The 18,972-nt window shown below is 34.1% G+C and overlaps 1 protein-coding gene across 1 annotated transcript; it reads left to right on the top strand.

The window, feature by feature from the left end:
- Positions 1 to 809: 809 nt before the first annotated feature.
- LOC141671361 (small ribosomal subunit protein mS47) lies at positions 810 to 18,666 on the top strand. Its single transcript, XM_074477581.1, has 14 exons — positions 810 to 1,030; positions 1,196 to 1,276; positions 1,501 to 1,569; positions 1,649 to 1,712; positions 3,051 to 3,130; positions 5,185 to 5,268; positions 11,074 to 11,158; positions 13,006 to 13,091; positions 13,167 to 13,288; positions 15,502 to 15,562; positions 17,722 to 17,820; positions 17,905 to 18,006; positions 18,094 to 18,135; positions 18,223 to 18,666. The coding sequence occupies exons 1-14, from the start codon at positions 914 to 916 to the stop codon at positions 18,340 to 18,342; spliced, it is 1,212 nt and encodes a 403-aa protein (XP_074333682.1). The 5' UTR covers positions 810 to 913; the 3' UTR covers positions 18,343 to 18,666.
- The last annotated feature ends 306 nt before the right edge of the window (positions 18,667 to 18,972 follow it).

Here is an 18,972-nt window from a genome sequence, read left to right as displayed (position 1 = left end):
GATATCTCATATTTACAATTTATCAACTTATTTTGTATATCTACTAGTAGTCAACATGGATCATATGCTACTACAGAATCTACACAAAGTTGTTTACAGAAATGTGCTACAATACTTATTATTACATAAACTACTCACTCGATGAATATCAAATCATCATCCGTCGGGACTATATTGAATCATCCGTCGGGACTAAATTTGATCATCCGTCGAGTGATACAAAATTTACTAAGTTAAATCTACTAATGTGTTTTGTATGATTTATCATCAAGTTCACAACATATTCCTAACAAAATACCGAATAACATTTTTTTATAATAAAATGTAGGAGATAGATTAATTTTTTCGAGAATAAGCCACCAGAATATAACCAATTAAAAAAACAAATGAAAAAAATAAATAGGTTGTTGTAATAAACATTTGGGGAACAATGGACCAAAATGTCAGTTTTCAGTGCTAAATGGTCCAAAATGTCATTTTTGAAAATAATGACCCAAAATGTCACTTCATAACGGTACTTCGTCAATACAAAACGGTACATAGTGTGCCGTTTTGGTACTTTATTTTTTTTTAATTTTTTTATAATGTGCAAAACGGTGGTTGAAATAGCGTTTTGACTCAAAACGGTACATCATATAGCGTTTTGTACCAAAACGGAACTTTATCTACTGTGTATAAAAAAAATTCAAAATGTCAAAATATTACACGATATTCCGTTTTTAGATGTTTGGCATAAATGGTATACGATGTACCGTTTTAAAATGACATTTAAGGCCATTTTTAATCTAGAGAGTAACATTTTTTTATGAGAAAAAAATTAGGCATAGGGCCACCACCCACAGGCGGCCCAAGGGTTTGCAAATTGGTAACAAAGACTGCAGCCGAGTGAGCTTTGAGTTTGTGTTTTTTGAGGATGCAGAGATTTAAGTGTTTCTTAGCCGCGAGGCATTCATTGCATTACCACAATACTCATGTTCGAACCATTTCTGCTCTGCCCAACTATGCTACTCTCAACAAACTTGAAGATGATGTTAGTTTTCTTGATTACCCTTTCCGATTTTATCATGTTTTCAAGTGATCCATTTGAGTTTCAATCATATTTCAAGAACTCCCAAGTTGGGTTCATTATTTATATTTTTGTGCCTAAAATGTTATATTGGGTGTGTATATAATGTATTTATGTATGTGCTTATAGGTGTTGGTTGAAGGAAAAGCTTTTTCAAGATCCTCTGTACTTAATAGACCAGATTCCCTGAATGCCCTTACTACTCCTATGGTTAGTTTTCCTTTTTGTTCTGTATAATTTTTTTGCGGATTTGTTGCAATGTTGTTTTTATTTGATAAATGGAGATACAAATTCAGATTCGTTACGTTTTCTCAAGTAGGTTTGTTGGAACAAGAATAAACTTTCAGTGTTCTTGTGTTTATTGTTAAGGTTTTGGTGCATTGTAACTTTTAGACATTTTGCATCGACATTTTTAATCGGGGATGCTTTTTTAGGTTGGTCGATTGAACAGATTGTATGAATCGTGGGAAGAAAACCCAGATATAGGGTTTGTCTTAATGAAGGTAACAAGATATTTGGAATGTATTACTAATTAAATGTGTCAAGTTAAGGGTCTAAAGTCTAACATACTTTTGGTTCAAGAATAATGGCAGGGCGTTTTCTTCTGGTTCTGATGTTGTTAGTCTTTACAACAACCTTAGCAATGGTGAGCATTTTGCTTTGTTTGTTCATACACACTACTGAAAAGACCTATCTATTAGTATTAATTTACACAAGTTCTGGTTATATATTGATCCGGGAGCTCTACATGCTAATAAACTGTAATGTTTGATATTTGTTATCTGGTCATAATTTCATAGTAACGAACTAATACTTGAAGCTGGGAGCATAAGATAATTTGCTTGGACAGTGAAACTCATATTCTAGTTTAAACAGATTGGTTTCGCAGTTACAGATTAGTCGCAGCCAAATTACAACTGTTTGATTAGTGTCATGAGTGATTATAAAGTGACTTAATTTACTTGTTCTGTTCTGTGAATCATTTGCATAGTATTGTTAGCAGAAATGTTTCATAAATTAACAGCGAAAATTGCTTGCTGCTGAACTTCTAGCCTTTTACTTATGCTGTCACTTTCAATTGGTATAGAAAGTTTGGCACAGAAACCAGAAGTCCTCCTGATTGCTTCATTAGGTGTCTATAATGGCAAGCATGCCAAATAATATTAACTTTTTTTTTTAAAATAATAATCACTTCAAAAAGTAATTAGGTGTGGAGCTCTATGTTATATAATACAGAATGGATAGTTCTCGGCAAGAGCGAGAACATAGTTGATTGAAAGCAGAACCACCGCTCCTTCATTAATGCATTTATTTCAAACATTAACTTAGTAAAACAATCAAGTTGGTTGGTGTGATAAAAAGGTTATTAAGGCGTTGCAGCAAGCCACAACACTAGGGACGTTGAGAATAATACATGGACATGGTGTCTACTTCGCAGTCTGTTGAGTGTTTACCTGGAAATTTTTAATTTTATATATGTAGACCTATATAATATGTATATGGTTGTAAATAAATTTAGCTCAATTTTGATGGTTAATTCTTTCACTTTCCTACGCAACGACCATCAGTTATTCTAAGAAACTGTTTGTATGATTAAATATTAATTCTCATGTGTACTGTTAAAGATAAATTTTTTTAACCTTATAAACAGATGGTATATGAATAACTGTGTATAGCTGTACTGTAAAAATGGTATACTTATATAGTTATCTGCTATATAACTATATAAGTATATATATCATATATGTTTTGAGCTTGTATAACCATATATTATTGTATAGGTAAGTAATCGATGGGGATATTGTCTTTCTAATTCTTCTATCCTATTTATGTCTTTTTCTAGTCATTGCAAACTTTTTTTTTTTAATTTTGATCTGATAATCAGTCCTATCTTTCATTTGCAGTTAGATTTTCTTCACAAAAATTGTACATTTTATTGCTGCCATTTTTTAGTATCTTGCTAATTGATTTGGACAATATGCAGGAAATGTTGAAGATTCTAAAGTATTTTTCCAGACATTGTACAAGTTTGTATACCTTTTAGGAACCTATTTCAAGCCACATGTAAGTATGCCATCTGTTTCATATTTTTGTAGAGGTTAATTATCGCTATAAAGAGCAGAGCCTAGACTGTTCATATTAAAAAAAATCATCTCTATATATATTCCTGGTGCTTGTGCCCTTATTCAAATTTATTGTTCTCTGCTTGGTAGTAGGTATATAATGAACTTGAAGCTTGTTTTAAATAGCTAACTGTTACTGCCCTACTGGTTTTAAATCTCGTGCCTTATTATGGTTATAGCAAACTCAGAACTTCATGGTTTACATTTACTAGATTTAGGAACCTAACATGACCCAATCTATTATTTATGAAGGTTTGATTATATCGAAATTAATTAGCAAGATGCCACTTGTCTTTGTTAAATCATTCATTACAGGCAAAAGATCGTCATTAACCATGAAGACTTGGTGTAAGAATAAAACAGTGGGTCTGTATTTTGTTCACTTTGCATTTCAGTGTGATACCTACCAGAGTGCGTAAGTAATGGTTATAGGTGTATATACACATGCATGCATGTATGTATGTATGGTTGACTTAATAAGGAAGTGAGGAAGTAAAGGCCTTTAACCTCCAAACATTATTCTTTTGTAGGTACCAAAAACTTTGGAACTCCATATCTAGTAATTCTTGACCATCTTTTATAATTCTGTCCATATCTAGTAACAAAAGAGATGATTATTTCTAGATCGTGATTTGAATCAGACAGCTGTATATATGTACTGTCTAAATAGTGCCTAGCTCACAAAATTTATTAATTAAAACTCAAAAGGTATACTCCCCATGATTTAAGTCCAATAACTATGCCCTAGGCAATCCCCTTATGTGGTCTCACCTGTATTCAGGTCCCTAAAAGTCACAATTCTTTGTTCGTCTCCATAAATCCAGTATCTAGTTGCATCTTAATGCAAAACAAGTGAAAGATAGGTTGCCTGACTGCTTGGCATTTTGGATCATTATCATAACTACCCAAACTGGTCATATGTAGCATTCCCAAGGCTCAGAAGAGCCCTCAAAGACTTGTCACTTTTGTTCATCTCATCATAAGATAAATCCTACATGAGTTGGACAGATGATTAGCTCTTATAATACCATGTCCATCACAATGCAGGACAGTAGATTTTTTTTTAACAATAGCTTTGTGTGGACTATATACATAAAATCCACTACCCCTGAGGTGATTCAACCGGTTTTACAACTGCAGAAGGAAAAAAAGATAATGTATTTTTATACAGCTAGATGCCACATTTAAAACAAGTAAATAGACCTAGTCATTTCTCAGAGTGGTGTCGGATTGGAATCAAGAATCGGGTTAAGGTGGTATGCGTTTGAGGTATCATTCCTAATTTCATGTGTTTGATTGAGTGACGGAATTTGATAATAAAAATATTTTTAATTCACTAATTTCAATTAATGTAAGTTGTTATTTTAATATATTTTTAAGTCGTTGATTCAATTTTTCTTTACATATTTACATATAATTATATGAATAGATTTAAACTAATAAAATATTTTTGATTATCATACCCATGTTTCATACCCAACTCCCCCTCGGGGTATCAAAAACACTTATCTTAGGGGTTTGAGGTTTTGGGTTATTATATTCTTTTTCTCAACCAAACACCGGGTATGGATTTGGAGTGAACGACCCATAGCTGATACCTGAATATCATGAACAAACGGCCACTTAATTTTCTACTATATGTATAAACTAACTAATTAATCATAAATACAAAATTTCCTCCTTATCTCCACTTGCATTTTTCATTATGTCATAATTAGAAGACACTAAAGATAGAACATGGCTGATATCTGGTTCGAGGATGTATGTAGGCATAGGGAGCATGTATTTATTTAGTTTAAAATTCTGTTAAGATGTGATAACTGATAAGTATAAATTGACCTATATTTTTGTTTAAATTCCAGTGGTATTACTAGTAGCTGTATAACCTCGGGAAACTTGCTTCTAGACAACTTTTATAAATTATTGAAATGATTGGTCATGTGTTTGTGAACTGCAATCAAATACTTAATGATCACTTAACTTTCATTTATACAGGTTGCTATCTTAAATGGTTTAACTTTTGGAGCTGGTGCGGGTATTTCATTTCCGGGCATGTTCCGTGTTGTAACTGATAAAACTGTATGCACTATACTTGCTGAATATGACCAAATTGGTCTTTATTTCAAAATTTGAACTGTTGCAACTTCTATCGTTCCATACCATATAACTTTATACCACCACTATGTTCCATATTAAAATGTGTGTAAGTAAACTATTTGCATTTTTTCTTGTCTAATCGTCTCATTAATCATATCGCAAACTTAATCTCCGAGTTTTATTATATGCATCTTTGAGTCCGGGTAACAGAGATACAATTGGTCAGAGAGACCCCTTACAATTTGATAAGAAGCAACCGTTCCAACACCGGCTGAAAAAATGTGAGACTAATCAAACACAGTAACTAGTGAGTAGGCTACCAGGACAAATTCTATAATAAAGGAAACTGGATATGCAAATGAATGCTAATTCTGCTACCCCTGTAAGAACTTTTTTCAGGCATTTTGGGAAAATGTTGTTGTAAATATATAAATAATATATATATATATATATTGTCAGGAAAGGAGATTAGAATGGTATAAGTACCGTAGTAGTATGTTAGTAACAGTAAAGGGGTAGTATGGTCTTTGTCTTGTTTTTAAATGTGAACTAGTATAAATAGAGGAAGAAGCCTTTGTAATTCAGTATGTATGATCAATATTCAGAAAATGGAATATCTTTTCCACCAAGTCTTCTCTCTCTCTCTAAATTCTGTTATTTCTTTCTCTCTCTAACCTGACCTCTCTCTCTAGGTCTATTCTCTCTCTAAAACTATCAATCTCTTGCTTGTTTCTCTTCTAATCTACCTTCAATTATCTGTTTTTATCCTTGATTTACTATTTTCTGCATCTATAAACCTAGAAAATCATAAAAATATTCAAAAAATTAGAAAATTACTTGTCAAGGCATGACAAATTGGTATCAGAGCTGTTGTTTTCGATCCACTGTTGCTTTCACTGTGTTGTACACATCCAGGCGAGTTGTGCGAGCTTGAAACCACAACAATCGCATCTGTAATCTCAGAGATCTGCTCAGAATCAGTTCAGGTGCTCTGTTCTTAAGTTTTCTCTCAGATCTGTTGTTTTACTGCAATTAATAATTAATATTGAAGCTGTTTTAAGTAGATCTGTGCTCGTTTGCTTGTTTAAGTAGAATACAGTCGAGTTTATTGAGAAAAAAGTACAACATAGAAAGTAATTGCCTCCAGAGAAGTATATACTGCTGAAAAGAGATGCAGTACTTACAGAAATAGTACCACTGGTGAATTGTGATTGTAGTTGAGTTGTTTTGGAGTATTGATCGATTGTATATTGTTGTGCTGAGGAGATGTTGGAATAGTGCCTATAAGGTGTTTAATTAATTGTGGAGGAGAGATGAATTATTACTGGAGTAACGAGGTACCTGAGAGTTCAACTCAAGGAACTCTGGATATGTTCCAACAGGAGTTGCAGAATCAACTGGCTGGAACTGATGAGAAGCTCAATAGGCTGCAGGAGCAATTTTAGAAGCTGATAGTAGGATTGAAGACAAGTGCCTAGAGATGAAGTTTATGGAAGTAAAGAGGATGGAGACTATAAGGAAAACATTTCTCCTAAAACTTACATGAAAGGATTATTCAAGGATCCATACCATGCAGCTTCAGAAAGACAGAGGTTTTTACACAACCAAAATCAGATGGATGATGATCCAAAAGAGAGAGGTATATTGAAAGTTAATTTCAATGATAGCCAGAGCTTGAAGCATCTTAAGTTGTCATTTCCAGTATATAAAGAAGGATCTGATTGTATGGAATGGTTAAGAGATTGTGAGGAATATTTCATTATATATGAAGTGACTGATAGGAGGAGAGCTGCCATAGCAGCAATGCATCTGTCATGGGTGCCTAGATCATGGTGTAAGTCCTTCATGATAAGAAGAACTGGAGTCAGGAGTTTTCAGAAGCTTTCACCTCCAGATTTGGAGAATTGGATACCGACCTAGTGTTTGAGAAATTTAAGAAGCTACAACAAACAAAGTCAGTTGAAGAGTACTATGATGATTTTGAGAAGTGCAGAGGTCAACTACTGAAAAAGATTCCTTGTTTAACCTCAGAGTACTTTCTAGAGAATTTTGTGGGTGGCTTACAAGGTGACATCAAGGGTATGATTAGACTGCTGGAGCCAAATTCTTTATCTCAGGCTCTTAAGCTAGCCAGATACTATGAGCAAAATCTCAATGCTCAACCCAAGTAGTACAATACTCATAGTTCTACTTATAAGTCTACTCATGGAATGTAAGCACCTGCTAAAACTGGAAGTGTGGTTCCTGGTGGTGGAAATGCTAATCAGACTCCTATTCTTGTTCAGAGTAAAAGTCAAGATGTGATTAATTTAAAACCAAAGCCCTCGACTTACACTTAAAGGGAGGAAAGAAGGCAGAAGGGCCTATGTTATTATTGTGATGAGAAGTTCAGCAGGGGGCATGAATGTAAGAAGCCGCAAAAATTTCTTAATGGTAGCTAAAAGAGTGGCAAAAGCTATGGAGTACAGTGAGGAACCTAAGTATGATGTTTATCCAGAAGATGAGGAAGAAAATCTCCAGGAGAATGCTATTCTACTAGCAGCAACAGCTAGGAAGGAAAACCAACAAAAGTCACCTTTGAAATTCAAAGGTGTGTTCAATGGAAGAACAGTGAGATTACTGGTGGACAGTGGCAGTACATTTAATCTGATCAGTCAGAAGTTGAGCAAAGAGTTGGAACTCAAAGAAATAGAAGTGGATCCCGTGCATGTTACTCTACCAGATGGTGGTGTATTGGATTGTACAAGAAAGGTAGAAGGATTCTGCTGGAAGTTAAATTAGTATGAGTTCAAAGCTGAGATGAGAGTAGTCAATCTCTTGGAATGAGACCTTATATTGGGAGTGGAGTGGTTGGCACAATTGGGAGATTTTACCAGCAACTATGAGAAGCAGACTATGCAATTTGTGAGAGAAGGTGAATTGGTAAGGTTGACAGCTGAGGCTCAACTGCTTATGACAGGAAGTTGTCACCAGCTTGCTACTGTGATTCCTACTTGGAAAACACAAATCATGGAAAGTTATGAAAATGATGCTGAAGTAAAAGATGTAATTGCTGAAGCAGCTGTTGAGAACTATGGACCTCAGCAAAATTACTTATCTCAGGGTCTTCTGCAGTATCAGGGAAAGTGGATTATTGGATGCCAAGGAAATTTAAGAAAGCAAGTTTTTGAAGAACTGCATAATAATGGCATTGGTGGACATTCTGGCATTAAAGCCACTATTAAAAGGGTGAGTGAATATTTTTCTTGGTCTACTATTAAACAGGATATTGGAAGGTGGGTAAGAGAATGCTTGGTTTGTCAAGAAACCAAGGGAGAGAATTTGAAGAAACCAGGGTTACAGCCTTTAGCTATTCCTCAGGAGCCATGGAGAGAAATTGCAATGGATTTCATCACTGGACTGCCAAAATCCCAAGTGTTTGAAGTTATTTGGGTAGTAGTGGACAGATTTAGTAGATATGGCCATTTTGTGGCACTTCAACATCCTATTTTAGCTAAAAATTTAGCCTAGACTTTCTTTTATCACATCTACAATGTAGGTCTTCCCGAGTCCATAGTAAGCGACAAAGACAACCTATTTTTGAGTGAATTTTGGCAGAATCTCTTCAGAATTTGTGGTACTAGGTTATGCATGAGCACTGCCTACCACCCTCAGTCTGATGGGTGCACTGAGAGGGTGAATCAGTGTTTGGAACAATATCTAAGGGGAATGACCAGTCAGATTCCTAAGAATTGGGCTAGCTGGTTATCTGCTGCAGAATGGTGGTACCACACCACTTTCCACAACACTTTACAAGCTACTCCTTTCCAAGCTGTCTATGGAGTTAAACCAAGGCACTTACCTGGCACTGAAAGAGTGCATTCTAATATATCAACTCTGGAGACATTGTTAGAGACTAAGCAACAACAGTGGTCCACTCTGAAGTCTTTGAGTCAGCTCAAATAAGGATGAAGGGTTTTGTTGATAAAAACAGGAATGAAAGGGAATTTATGGTTGGTGACTGGGTTTTCTTGAAATTGCAACCTTACAGGCAGATCATTGTGGCCATTAGGAAGAATCTGAAGTTATTGCAAAAATTTTTGGACCTTATAAAGTGTTGGAGAAAATTGGTGGTGTTGCTTACAAACTGGAGCTGCCTGAAACATCCGGGGTTCACCCAGTTTTTCATGTATCATAACTAAAGAAAGCCGTGGGACATGCTAAGGTGCATACTTAACTTCCTAAAGTCAATGACCTGGGGTCCTTTGAACTTACTCCATTGAGGAAACTGGACAGCAGGAATATAGTCAAAGACCACGGGGTGGTTTACCAAGCCTTAATTCAGTGGAAAGGATGTAACATTGAAGAAGCTACCTGGGAGGATGAGGAGTTACTCAAGCTGAATTTTCCTAACTTTGTGCTTGATCCATGAGGCATGATCATACTCAAGGGGAAAGGATGGTCAGGAAAGGAGATTAGAATGGTATGAGTACTGTAGTAGTATGTTAGTAACAGTAAAGGGGTAGTATGGTCTTTGTCTTGTTTTTAAATGTGAACTAGTATTAATAAAGGAAGAAGCCTTGTAATATGATCAATATTCAGAAAATGGAATATCTTTTCCAACAAGTCTTCTCTCTCTCTAAATTCTGTTATTTCTTTCTCTCTCTAACCTGACCTCTCTCTCTCTAGATCTATTCTCTCTCTAAAACTATCAATCTCTTGCTTGTTTCTCTTCTAATCTACCTTCAATTATCTGTTTCTATCCTTGATTTACTGTTTTCTGCATCTATAAACCTAGAAAATCATAAAAACATTCAAAAAATTAGAAAATTACTTGTCAAGTCATGACATATATATATATATGTCATGTGCCTATATAGGGGGCTACTCTAATAGAAACCAATTTTAGAATAAAAACTAGAAACCAGAAACCAAATAATTTTATATGGTATGCAAATCGATCGTTGAGAGATGGAGAAAAATACAGTGAAGTCGGATTTAAAAAAAACTTACCGTTTGACGGAAAAAATCAAATTAAAAACGGAAGGGAAAAGCTGAGATTGTGTGTGGGAGGGTGTATGTTAGTTGGGGGTGGTGCTTTTAGGGGGACCATTAGATTAGATTGATCTAATGATTGAGATTAGTTTCTAGTTTCTATTTTAATTTTAGTTTCTATTTGATCATGTGCCTATATATATATATGTCTGTATTTATCCTATCAAAGACCACAGTCCAGGGAGGTAATTTACTTTTGTAGCAATTTCTGACTTCGTAGTATGCCCAGTGGTATCTTCCTAATGCATCAAGCCCGAACTGTAAAATAGAAAGGCTTGCTATACAAATTCCAAATTCCGAGACTTCAACAAAAGGGATGATTAACATGATTGAATTATTGGAAAAATTGATATCAATTAATTCGCATGCATTCAACTTTGAAAGACATGATTTAGTTAGAGTTATCACTTTCAGGGCTTATCGTTGTAATCCATCCTGAACTGTATAACCGGGCGTAATGCGGATTCCAAAGTTCTGGAATGTTGAACTTTTTGCCTTGAGAGTTACTGGTTTTATGCTTATATTTTTCTGTTCCGTAAAAAGCTCGTTTGTCTATCATAAAGGACTTGATGATTTCTCCACCTTCTGTAATGTATATCCTCGTACGTGAATATTCATATATTTATTACTCATAACTTGCATAGTAGCGCAAATGGATCTGGATCTAACTCTAACAAACTATCACATTCTGTGTTATCTTGGTAAGATGTGTCCTGCATTATTATTTAATAGGATTTTACTTATCATTTGCAGGTTTTTGCTACTCCGGAGGCTCAAATAGGTTTTCATCCAGATGCAGGAGCTTCTTTTTACCTTTCTCGTTTACCTGGTTATTTAGGTTAATCCTATATTTTACCGTTCACCTTGAGTATCTCTGTACTTCTAAATAGCAAATTTAATGCGCCACAATTTTCATTCACCTGTATCTTGATTAGTGGTTATCTGAACAATCTTGCATGGTGCTTAAATTTGGGCATGTAACTTGAATAAATACACAATAGCCCGTGGATTTAAGACCTCTTGATTGCCACTTTCAACCATAGGCTTAGAAACTTAGGGACTCGCCTTATATCTTATGTGTTGCGAATCATCCACTGCTACACTGTTACTATGAAATGACAAATCTTCAACCAATGTCCATCATCGTTCTCTTCCCCATCTTTCATAGACACCTTCAGGGTTAATTCTGCAGTGTTTATCTGCATCTTCTCTATCGAACTCTTTACACGAAAAATCATTTAACACAGTGAAATTATTAGGCAATCCTTGAATCCACAATTAAGTTTTCATGTATATAAAAGAATGAAAGATATTCCATTGATATTAGGGTTTGAGAAAACTTAATATTATTTAGCTATTAATTCTAGTGACTTCTTAATTTAACCCATTCAAAACAGTCTCATGACATATTTGAGATAACTTTCCTACATCAATACCTTGGGGAAAATCAACACAAGTTCGCAAGCCTTAAACCAAACTATCCACTTAACAAAGTACACTAATTTACTAAAAAGACTAGATTAAATTGTTTAGGTTGGAATGTGTTATTATAAAGTATAAATTTTTTTAATATGTTAGAATAGAAGTTATACGTAATACTCCCTCCGTCCCTTTTTAGTGGTCACACCTGACTTTTGAGTAGTCAAATTGACCAATTGTTGACCAAAGATTAAAACTCATTTGTTCATTATTTAAAAAAACTCAAAATTACATAATAAAATAGATTAGTTGTAGTTTTGAATGATATTATTTTTCATAAATTTCGGTCAAAGTTCGGTCAATTTGACCATCAAAAGTCAAAACATGACAACTAAAAAGGGAAGGAGGGAGTATATATTCTCCTACTAAATTTTGGTTTTTAGATATAAAAGGAAGGCGGTGACGGGATGCTACAGGAAATCCTAATTGCTTTCTATTCTGATAATTATAAGAAAAAAAAAGAAACATAATTCTTATATATTTGTTATCTTTGTGACCTACAGAAAAAATGGAAGTAAATGGGTTTCGGGATATAATGTACAACACAATTTAGGGGGCAGACAACTGTTCAGCAATTAATATTAGTTTATTTTTTTGGGGTTTCTAATAGAATTATATTTGATCGCTAATATGAAGAATCAAAATCAACAAGCTTTTACCTTTTGAAATATTTGGGCGTCCTTATTAAAAAGTCACAAGTTACAATCATATTCACATGCTAGAAATTAGAATTACTTATTATGTTAAGAAACATTAGAGTCGTTGGCAAGTAGTCAAGTAGGTAGCAAGAACACAAGTACTGTGAGTAGCAAATATAACTTGATTTGTTGCCAAATCTAGTATCTAAAAAAAAATATTAGTCTTCAAATTTCTTATCTGAGTTGAAATTTTTGACACCCCAAGGAGTCTGTGGAATGATAGCGGCAAACAGTAAATCATAATAGAGGAGGGACCAGGGTAGCAAATAAACATGGTTAATCATGTAATTTTTCATCCCTCATTCTAAAGCTGTCCTGTCATCATGGGTAAATTTGAAGCAACACTTTATTTGTTAAAGTTCAAGCAGTCTCAGTTAAAATTACTTATCTTAGTATCCACAAATCTTGATTCCATTATATCAAAAGCTTTACTCTTTTACTTATCAAGTTTTACGTAAAACAATTGGTTTTGAAGTTTTGGTACATAAATGTCTTTCTATCATTGCAGGAGAATACCTGGCATTAACAGGGAAAAAATTAAATGGTGTCGAAATGGTGGCATGCGGCTTAGCGACACACTATTTACTTAAAGAGGTGCTCTTTGCACCCTAGCCTTCCGCTTGTGCTTCTATTTCATTTTCTTTCTAACCAATTTCTTTTATGTGACAGAGACTTCCTATGATTGATGAACGACTCGGTAAGCTAATGACAGATGATACTACCGTTATAGAGAACTCACTTGCACAATATGGGGACCTTGTCTACCTAGATGAGACGAGCATTCTTAATAAGTAATGTCCAGTCTCATACTATGTCTTTACAGTATATCCATCTGTAGGCATCTATAATTCTATCTTCCTCTGAAATTTTGTTTCCGTTAAATTTTAGCAGCAATCCCTCATATCTGAGATTGCATCACTGTCTTCATCTCACTTTATGAAATATGAGACACCGGGTTCTTTTATAAAACCAAACACTTAATGTACTAAGAGATCAAAAAGTAGATTTTATGAAGCTGTTTGTTTCACATTTATAAGGTAAGTGAAAGTTCCATGGAAGTTGAAATACCCACACAATGTGGGAAGTTACCTACAAAACCCCTCCATGGTAACTTACACTTCCTATAGGAAGTTAATAACCATATACTAACCAATTTTTTTTCCAATTTCCTAGTAATTACAACTTCCATGGTAAATTTAAATTCCATAGTAAATGACTTCCCATATTAAACTAAACTAGCACTAAACCACGTAACAGTGATATCCCTAGTTCTCAGTCCCCATATAATACTCAATATTCATGTCAACTGGAGATACAATCCTTAGAATATTTGGATAAGGATATTTCGCAAAAACGTAGTTATCTGTGTAATTTAGAATACAACAATATGTATGCTGAGACGACAAAAAATTCTTAGAAGGAGAAAGGGATGCGTTAAATATAAGCTAGAGGCCCTTTGATGCTCCGACCTTTTACTTATAGAGATAGTATAATAATATGTCAAAGGTTTCTATACAAGGGACAATGTTGTCAAAGACACAATAAATCGATCTACTAATCGAGAGTTGAGGGAGACTCTGTGGCTAACCCTTGGTAAGGCGATAATAACATGATTAATTTATCGTGCCTTTGTCAAATAAACTATTCTAGTCCAATATTCGGAAAAAAAATTAATTGAAGGCGTAAAATTTTAGCAATCTATACGAGTACCTTAAGCATATAAAGAGACTCATGGTCATGGCTCTTTCTTCTTTTTTTTCCCTCCTTTATTTACTTTTTATCTTCTCTGTATCTTACTAACTTCTTCTATAAATTTATTTTACTTTGTTTAATGTCTTTTTTGGACAACTTGCTTCTTTTTTATTACTTTCCTGTATTATACATATATACATATGTATAATATTTTTTTCTAATTTTTTATTGATCTTTGCTTTAGCTTTTTGCATATGAAATTTCCTCTTCATGATTTTTTAAGCAGTACTATTTGAGTACTATGATGTACTTTTTCATTCTTTATCATATAGGCCTATATTTTGTAACCCTAGTTGACGCCTGGCCTCCCGTTTAGTCGATAAAATGCCCTTATAAGAAGGATATTTTGGTCATAGCCTCAACCATCCTCTATTCAAGGCTCAATTTGCCGGGCTGGCGGCCCTTTATTGTTTTTCTAAATTGCAGACCACTTTTGTTTGCACTGATCACAAAATTTTTAAAAACTCATTATCTTTGCTTTTTACTCCCGATTGACAGAAATGTCACATTTTGTTTTTCCAACATTTTAGCATGTAAACTTCAATTAAAATTGTAGCACAGGAACCGGAGAACGTGATAGAATACCTCAGAAGTCTTATCTAATACTAGTAACAGCTGTAGATCAGGATTGTATTTCTTGAAACCTGTGTTTTATGCACATTGTTTTTACTGAATTTAAGGTGACAAAAACGAAGAGAGAACACCATCCCTGAAAATTGAAAATTACATACTAGAAAGATAAACATAATTAGTGCAAGTTCCAACTCTCAACCAGTTCGCAAGGATTTTTAGTTTGTATCTCATGTAATCAAAACTGGCACATGGTAATTTGTTGGTATAAGAGTATGATCATCATGTTAACACTTTGAACACCAATCTCCCACATGTAATCCTCGGCATATTTGTCTTGATTTTGCACAAACATAGTATAATTTGAACTTCAAATCAAATTGTATCTTCAAGTTCCAAATTGTTTCTTCTTGGTAGAAAGACCTGATATGCAACCCCTGCCTAACATCGACTTCCACATGGAAAGATATCTTTAATATTTTTAACTTAACGAAGGAAGCAAGTAATTTTTCTAATATGCACGATGTGCTGTATGTAAAAGTAGGTATCAGAATTTTATTATGTTGAGTATTGTATGCGATTATAAAATTCAACTTAGTAATAATACTTTACAGTTTTCAATGACGTCAAGGGTTTATAAATGGTTGTTCTAAACTCATTCTCCTAATTTATCTCCATTCAGGATTAAAGGCATTGATAAATGTTTCAGTCAGGACACTGTTGAGGAAATATTGGATGCTCTGGTAAGCTTCAAGAAATGTTACACACGTGAGCTTTCACACATTATCTTCCCACGTATAAATAATAGTCTCAGAATCTGACTTTGACTGCTTAAAGTAGATTCATATAATTGATAAAATCTTAACGGGAAACTGGTTTATTTCGTATATGTTTAATATGAATATTACAGTTAAAGAATACCGCTAACCACCGGTATAAGAAGAATATTAATCAAACAAATGTAACAATAATAAGAACACAGACGTACTGCCACTGAAAATTTTATAACTCAGCTTCTGAATTTTGCATAATTGATTTGTGGAAAGTATATATGGGGCACATGGATAAATCAACATCTATTACTGGTTTTCTTTAAATTGTTTGATATGATACAAGATGGGATCTCTTTATGTCTTGTAAAACCGCATATTGTGTTTAGGCTGCACTAAGTTACAGTTTGAGGTCATCTTTTCTCTATATATAGATTACTGAATCACAGAGGTAGTAATTACATTTATTGTTCTATAATGGGAACTTCCAGGTCATCACTATTTCTCAGTTATGATGCCTGGATTTGTAAACCATCATGATGGTACCATCTACCATGTATAAAAATTACAGTAATAACCGTGATGGTTTAGTATATGCACTTGTAACTTACTGCTTGCACTTATCAAATAACTGGCTAGTAGTTTTCTCTGCTGTCGTTAGTATAAAATAATATTTTTGATTCTATCAAGGACGGACTTTTAAAAAATTAATTGGAATACCATGTAGTGTAATCATTTACTCAGAGACAGCAACCTTGCCAAATGTTCTTCAAAATTTAGTGAAATTTACAAAGCATCAAAGTGGAAGTTTTTTCTTTTTTATTTTATTATTGGAATTTTACATATATTAACTATATAATTATATTTTTGAGTGTTCAACAAGGTAGATCTTATCTGATGCTAGTGTTAACCTCAACCCAGTTTAGTCTTTCATTTAATTTACTTGATTGGATGAAAGCATCAAATAACAATTTTTTCAGAACTTCATGTCTGAATTTTTACTATACCATACATCTAGTATTGCTCTATTACTCAAGTGCCAAAATTGCCTATACTGGAAGTTGAAATGTTAAGAAATTACCTCTGGTAATGGAGAATCACTACTTATAATATAAAGCTTTGATGTAGATGGGCAATATTAGCAATGAGTTAGATGTAGCATAATGTGTGTACACTGTAACCCACCCACCCACACACCTCCGTTATTGAGTGTACACAGTCACCCACCCACACACCTCCGTTTAAATTCTAAGCTACCCTCACTTTGGTTTTCATTTTATATATTGTTCGTCTCACTAAGGTATACTTGAAGTTCTTATAAATTATGATAAAGTAAATGCACTTGTGTTAATGTAGATGTATTCCGCTACCCTCAATTGCCAAAACAATTAGTAGTACTAGTAGATCAAAGTCTCTTACTCTCCACTGTTCTTTCTTGTTTGTGTACTAGGAATTGGTTAAGCAATATCAAACTTATTATGACAACGATTAGATACATTTCTTCAACTTAATAATGTATTTCTTTGTTCGTCATTTCTGTGTACCACTTCATGTTTTCCCTTGATTTCTCCATTCCTTTTTCAGCACGCAGAAATTATGTCTCATTTTTCTCTTTTATTTTTTAAAGTGTTCGTCATTTGTATTAGTTTAGATTGATGTTATACTGCAGAAGTCATTTAATTTGACACATCTTGGACATATAGACTTTAGCTAATATTTGTTTATACAATTTATGCACCTTAAATGGTAGCATCTCAATCACATTATCAGCTTTTTATTCGAAGGTAGGAAGTTAAAGGCTTTTCCTCTGGCAACTTTATAAGAGCTATTCCTGCAAGTCATTTTCCTTGTACTGAATGGACCCTTGATTGCTTATAATATTCTTGTCATGTGAAGCCATCTAGTTCAGCTCTAGTAGGATGACGCAAATCTTTTCTAGGGATCATGAAATATATATTATTGGTGCAATTTTAGATGATGTTGGTACTTGTTTGAACAAATAACGGAGAGAGAGTTAGCCTTTTCTGAAGTCGAGATATGATAAGTAGTGCCCACTGGATTTTAGCAAATTTTTTGTATTGTACTCTTTTTGTTATCTTCAATTTAGTTTTAGCTATTAATTGATTCCTCAGAAAAAAGAGGCTACCGAGTCTCATAGTGAATGGTCTACAACAGCCCTTAAGAAACTCAAGGAAGCCTCCCCATTGAGCTTGAAGGTCACTTTGCAATCGGTTAGTTATAACTGTTTCTTCTTCAGATTGGATCCTCATTTTGATAATGACTGTTAACTGATTTTGATCAAACTGCAAATTTAGATAAGAGAGGGTAGATACCAACCTCTTGATCTGTGTCTCGCTCGGGAATATCGTATCTCCTGTAATTGGATTTCGAAACATGTCTCTAGTGACTTCTCCGAGGTATGTTTTGATATCACAATACTTGGAAAGTTTTAGGAACATATTTATTGCATCTATGGTGTGAAATTTGTGATGTATTTTTTATAGGGTGTTCGTGCAAGATTAGTAGACAAGGACTTTGCTCCAAAGGTATCATCTTTGATAATTTTAAATTCATGAATTGCCTATTTGAATGATTTATATACTAGTTTGTCAACTCTGTCAATGAACCTGCAGTGGGATCCTCCAACATTAGGAGACGTATCTAACGATATGGTTGACTGCCATTTTGCCCCCCTTCCGGAGGTTGAGCCTGAATTAAACTTAAATACGGCTGTACGCGAACCTTCTCTATGAATGGAGTAAAGAAACATGTTTAGATCTTCTATAGCGGGTAGCTATTTTAGAATAGAGCATAGAAATATTGCAGGGTAATAGCTTGTGTGCTATTGTGCTGGTATGAGGTTGATAATGCAATTTGAACTGGCTTTTTACCAACTACGAAGCCCAAGCCTTCCCCTCGACTTTGGTTTGGCTTGGTTGCAAAAACTCAGTAGAAATATTTCAGTTTTGTTTTTGTTCTCTATATAGTCGTTAAAATGAGAATTTGAGGATAAATACATGGGTTGCATGTGTTTGGAGATTAAAAATAATTTATCCCGAGACTGAAATATCAAGCAATTCCTTGGCGGGCTTTAACGTAGCATTTTAGGTTTAATAGAATAGTGAAATGGTGCAAGTATTGTTTGCATTTTAGATTAATAATAGGAGGATCTCAAAGTAACAATGAAAATCACTTAAAACTATGAATCAAAAAAAGGAATCCTTAAAACAAGCTTGATAAAAAAATCTTTAAGTCGGTCGCAATAATGCTCTGTAAAGTGTTGCTTCTTTTTTCACTCATGCAACCAAACCAAGTATCGGTGCTTACTGCTTCAACATGTGTACTTAATAAACAATTATACTTGCCACTCTGCTAAACAAAAT

The sequence above is a fragment of the Apium graveolens genome, chromosome 7 (genome assembly GCF_009905375.1).
Source record: "Apium graveolens cultivar Ventura chromosome 7, ASM990537v1, whole genome shotgun sequence".
Classification (NCBI taxonomy): Eukaryota; Viridiplantae; Streptophyta; class Magnoliopsida; order Apiales; family Apiaceae; genus Apium; species Apium graveolens.
Note: the sequence above shows the minus strand (reverse complement) of the source record. Positions and strands in the feature narration are given on the sequence as shown.